Here is a 5,568-nt window from a genome sequence, read left to right as displayed (position 1 = left end):
GGCGGATTGCTTCCCAGTGGGCGGGCTAAAGCGGCGGCGCGTCGTGGTGGATAGCATGTCGCGACTTGCAGCGGCCTCGACGAGTATAGGCCCGGCACACGACACCAACGACGCCCTGCATGCACGCTCTCCCTCTCTCTCGCCTACTCGCTCTCGCTCTCGCCCTCGCCCTCGCCCACTCGCATACACCATGGCCCTGTTCGCGCGAGGCCAGCAAAGGATATCGTGACGCTCAGGCTCACGCCGGCGACTCGCGCAAATAGCGTCCCTAGCCCGCCCGCTACGCTGCCAGGAACCAGAAGCAGAAGCAGATACGGCTCGCAGCCCGTCGTTGGTCAGCATTCATGGCAGCTCGCAGGCCAGCGCCGTCCCGCAGCTGCATCGTCTTCCGCGCCTCCTCCCCATCGTCGCCCAGCTCGTGTCATCAATAATACTCCGCTTCTCCTCGCGACTGTGCTCCCGCGCTCTACGCGCATGCACACACGGTGCTGCCCCACTGTCGACATCAAGCCGTGATTTTTGCCCATCAACAGCACTGAATCCGTGCCCACCAACTCCACTTCAGGCCAGCCATGAATGCCGCCCCGGACACCTCGTTGATAGATAATGTCTCACGGCGCCTGCAAGTCGTCCTGTTTGTTCTGGCTGCCTACCTGGCCATTGGCCGCCTCCGCCAGTACTGGCGCCTGAGACACTTTGCCGGGCCCGCGACGACGGGTCTCTCTTGGCTGTGGCATTCGCGGGCTGTCATCGGCGGCGAGTCCCCCAGGTACTACGGCGACGTGTGCGAAAAGTACGGTATGCGGCACCCGCCCTCAAGACGGATTGACACATGACACTGCTCACGCTGCTGCATAGGCCCGATTGCGAGAATAGCACCCAACCACCTTATAACCTCTGACCCAGAGCTCTGGATGCGCATCAACGCTGTGCGCTCGCCGTACAAGAGATCGCCCTGGTACTATCACGCTGCCCGTTTCGAAGTCGGCAAGGATAACGTCTTTACCGAATGCGACAATGACCGCCACGATGCGCGGCGGAGGAAGATGCTTTCTGGCGTAAGTCCTACATTGATTGCCTTTGTTGCTTTTGCCCGGAATCACTCGACGGCACTTCCGCCCGGCCACATGCTCACGCGCGCTGACACATGCCAGTACTCGGGCAAGGAGAACCCGACACTGGAGCCTTCGATTGACGTACACGTCAAGGAGCTCGTCGACCTAGTGCGCAAGTATGCTTCCTCGCCGGCCTCCATCGACCCGCCTACCCACATGGACTTGGCGCAGAAGATTCCCTTCTTTACCCTGGACGTCATCAGCCACATTGGCCTGGGCGAGGCCTTTGGCGACTTGACGGCCGACCACGATGTCAAGGACTATCTCAAGTCGAGCGAAGAAGGGCTCAAGATTGGCAACACGGCCTTTGCCATGGGCATCGCCTGGCTCAAGGAAATGCCCATCATCGGACCCGCCATCAGCCCGTCGGAAAAGGACACGACCGGCTTCGGCAACATGATGGCTCAAGCGCGCAAGATTATCGTTTCCAGAAGCCAAAAGTCGACGGAAGAAAAGTCAGACATGTTTGCAGCCTTTGTCCGCCACGGGCTTGCAGGGGATGAGCTTTGTGAGTGATACACGTGCTCCAACGATACATGGGTGGACAACAATCTAACCCGTCTAGTCCAAGAGGTCTTTGAGCAGATCCTTGCTGGCTCTGATACTACCGCGGCTGCGATTCGTATTATCTTGCTTCATGTCATGAGCCACCCGCGAGTATATGCAAAGCTGCAGGCCGAGATTGACGAAGCAGTCCAGAACGGAAAAGCCCCGGCGTCTCCCGGTGTGGTATCGGATGCACAGGTGCGCCGCCTACCGTATTTGGGTGCTGTAGTCCGAGAAGCCATGCGGATGCACCCCCCCGTTGCCAACATCTTCTCCAAGGTGGCGCCCGATGAAGGAGATGTGGTGACTATCGACGGAAACGAGTACTACATCCCCGGCGGCACCCTGATTGGCTACTCGGCTTGGACAATGCATCGCAACAACCGCAAAGTCTACGGCGAAGATTGCGCCACGTTCCACCCCGAACGCTGGCTCATTGACGACTCGGACGACGCAGCAAAGGAGCGCCTGGCCAGGATGACGAGGACCAATGATTTGATTTTTGGCTATGGCCGCTGGCTTTGCCTGGGCCGCAACATTGCCCTGATCGAGATCCACAAGGTTGTGTTTGAACTGTTGAGAAACTTCGACATGGCCTTGACCTATCCACTGCAGCCATGGAAGACGTTTAATTCCCTTGGCCTCTGGGAAATCAAGGACATGTGGGTCGACGTCAAGGTGCGAGAGTGAGCATGATAATTGATACAACAACGGGTAATGAGCAGGAACGAATCGAGGAACAGACTGTCAACGATATGACGATTTCCTACGTGTCACGTAGCAGTACTGGGGGAATGCTGCTGGATTTCTGTTTTGCTTCTTGTTAGTGTTGGTGTCGCAAGGGCAACGCGTTCTCCCTACTAAAATGCCAAGGGGCCCAATCGGCTTGCTGCGTCAACCACAACGTGCCAACATGGCAAATCACGTAGATACACATAATCACGATGCAAATGCCATCCAACCCACACAGCACAACCGCTCCGCCTGGACTGCAATGTGCACAGATTCTGGCCAAGCGTCGCCGGTCGCGCGCGGGGATACCTGACTGAAGCGCAGCTCTCGAGGCAACTCCAGCAAGCATGACGGTCCCGTTCGGCCATGGTCACCACCTGGACGAATCGCCCACGTACAGCCACGGCACCGCGCCGACCACCCCACGGCTGTCCTGCCATGGCTTTGCGGCTTCGCGCCATCATGTCGCTGCCCAAGTCGTCGATATGGCCGGGTACGACGAGCCCAGCGTCAATGCGCAGACAGGCCAGACGAGCGCCGACTGTCAGCAACGCGAAGACAGCTACTCGCCCGAGGATACGCCCACCAAGCGACAAAAGACCCGTCACTCCTCGCCAGGACCGCAGCATGCCTGTATGATTGCCAGTCCGACATCCGAGGCGCCATATGCGGGCCTCCCGCAGAGTCCAGCGCTGCTCGCCGCCCCCAGCGACGCGTCCGACGGCCACTTCGACATGCTGCCTCCCCCAGACTCGGTGCATCCCTCATGGCAAGCTCTCCACGAATACGCCCAGTCGCACGCGTCCGAGCATGGCTACGCACTCAGCATCAACACGACGGCCAAGAACCGCTCGCGCATCAAGCTAGCCTGTGTCTGCTACGGCCAGCCCAAGAACACGCACAAGCTGACTGACGAGACGCGGGTCCGCAAGAACCGGGTCAGCTACAAGACGGGCTGCAAGATGTGGGTCGAGGGCAAGAAGCTCGACGACGGCACGTGGCTGCTGCGCGTGGGCGAGCCGCAGCACAACCACCCGGGGCGCGAGAGTGCGGGGTGGGCCGTCCAGCGAAAGAGAACATGGGGCCTCGTCGGGGGGCGCATCGGCGTGGGAGGCGTCACGGCCAAGGAAGAGCTGGCCAAGATGAACCTCTGCGAGACCAGGGAGACCCAGTCCGATGGCGATGCAGAAGCCGAGGCCGACGACTACACTGCCCAAGCTTCACAGCCAGAGCTCTCCCAGAAGCCCGCCACCCACAGTCTGGAGCGCGGCGGCCTCGTGTGGAGGATCGTAGAGCAAGAAATGTTGCGCAAGGGCGAGCCAAACCACGGGCGCGACCGCGGCGTAGGCAGAACCGTCGGCGTCCTCCAAGCCACGCTCCCCGGCATCCACATCCTCAAGCGCGACGTCTACAACATCCGGGCGCAAATCAAGCGAGCGCGAAAAGCATCCGGCCAGCCTCTGGGTCACGGTTTCCAAAAACCAACTGACGATATTCAACCCCAGGATGAAGTACCCATGGCCATGCATACAGAGTCCAACTACACATCGCCTCGACATGAGCGCTCAACACTTGCACATGACGAATCTCCACCGATTACTACGAATACATACAATGCAGACGCATACGCTTCTCCATGCCGCCTCTCACGCACCAATTCCACGCCCCCCGCGCAATCAACATCATACATTGACCCGTCTCTCGACTCGACCAACAATCCCAATCCCAATCTTGATTCCAACAAGAATAATAATATCAACACCTCCTCCTCCTCCTCTCCATCTCCTCCTTCCCCTGCCCATCCAGCTCTATCACCAACACCACAACCAGTCCCAGTCCCAAGTCCCCCACCCACAAACACAAACACAAACACAACCCCAGAACTCGACCGTCTCCGCCGCGAAAACTCGGAGCTCAAACGCCTTCTCGCGGAAAAAACAAAAGAGGCACGCGATAAAGCGAGGGAAATGGCGGGCTTGAAAAGTCAGGTTGAGCTCTTGAGTAATATGGTGTTGACGAGTGGGAGGGGCGTGGTGGCTGGGTAGTTGATTGGATGCGTGGTAATTTGGGTGCGCAAGTGGTGAGAGGGGTTGGGTCATGTAGAGTGTAGAGTGTAGAAGAGGGATGAGTAGGATAGGATAGGTATAGGTATAGTTACAGGATAGTACAGTCTAGTACAGTCTAGTACAGTAGTCAGGATGCTCTGTATAGTTGGTTTACGGTCTGGGATTTGGTTCTGTTTTCTTCCTCCTCTTCCTCCTCTTCCTCCTCTTCCTCCTCCTCCTCCTCCTCTTCCTCCGCTTCTTCTTCTTCTTCCTCCTCCTCCTCTTCTTCTTCTTCTTCTTCCCCCCTGTTTTTTTTTCTTTCTTCTTCTTCTCCTCTATTCTTGCCCCCTCCCCCCCCCTTTACCCCCTGTTTTCTTTTTCTTTTTTTCCAAACGACAACGACAACGACGGATTCATTTATTTTGTTTTTTCCTTTTTTTTTTCTTTGAGGTTTCTTGCCGGTTTCTTGCCGGTTTCTAGCGTTGCGGCTTGGTGATGGATATGCGGCGGAATAAGCGGAATAGGCAGTGGAAGAGGCAGTGGTGGAGGTGGAGTGGAGGTGGAGGTGGAGTAGATATGAGGCTGGGACACAGACAGAGAGAGAGAGAGATCGTGTGTGCATGTATGTGTGCATGTATGTGTGTGTATGTGTGTGTATGTGTGTGTATGTGTGTATGTGTCGAAGAACCCAAATTCTCTTTTCTTGTACTTAATGCAGATGACATCTATCTGTTTTTTTTTACTTTTACATTTACTTTTACTTTTACTTTAGATACCCCCCCTCTCTCTCTCCCTTTTTTTTCTTCTTCTTTCTTTTTTTTCTTGGGGAGATACTCTTATCTAAATTCAGTGGTTATGTTTTTTTTTTGGTGACTGGTAGTCTATTTGTGTTGTGCTGGGTCTTGGTATATATTTATGGATGTATGGATGTATGGATGTATGCCGTGATATGTATCAGCAATATTGACGGTCAAAAGTCAGAATCAGAATCACCACAATCGTATACTGTGTGTAACTCTGCTGGCGTTGTGAAAGCACGTGTGCATCAGCATGTCGAAACCACTCATGAAAAAAACAAAATTACATGGACGTGATTTGGAAAGAATAAATGGTACTATGATAATTTGTAA

General features: G+C 55.6%; 2 protein-coding genes across 2 annotated transcripts; both read left to right on the top strand.

Annotated features, from left to right (window-relative positions):
• The first annotated feature begins 339 nt into the window (after positions 1–339).
• On the top strand, positions 340–2,623 carry SETTUDRAFT_165250 (uncharacterized protein). The gene is made up of 4 exons (XM_008031668.1): positions 340–798; positions 859–1,058; positions 1,155–1,623; positions 1,681–2,623. Exons 1-4 carry the CDS (start codon positions 573–575, stop codon positions 2,349–2,351), a joined length of 1,566 nt encoding a protein of 521 aa, XP_008029859.1. The 5' UTR covers positions 340–572; the 3' UTR covers positions 2,352–2,623.
• A 92-nt stretch (positions 2,624–2,715) lies between these two features.
• Positions 2,716–4,438, top strand: SETTUDRAFT_173493 (uncharacterized protein; the record flags this gene model as incomplete). Its single annotated transcript, XM_008031667.1, has 2 exons — positions 2,716–3,927; positions 4,237–4,438. The coding sequence occupies exons 1-2, from the start codon at positions 2,741–2,743 to the stop codon at positions 4,436–4,438; spliced, it is 1,389 nt and encodes a 462-aa protein (XP_008029858.1). The 5' UTR covers positions 2,716–2,740.
• Between the last annotated feature and the right edge of the window lie 1,130 nt (positions 4,439–5,568).

Source organism: Exserohilum turcica (genome assembly GCF_000359705.1).
Source record: "Exserohilum turcica Et28A unplaced genomic scaffold SETTUscaffold_6, whole genome shotgun sequence".
Classification (NCBI taxonomy): domain Eukaryota; kingdom Fungi; phylum Ascomycota; class Dothideomycetes; order Pleosporales; family Pleosporaceae; genus Exserohilum; species Exserohilum turcicum.
Note: the sequence above shows the minus strand (reverse complement) of the source record. Positions and strands in the feature narration are given on the sequence as shown.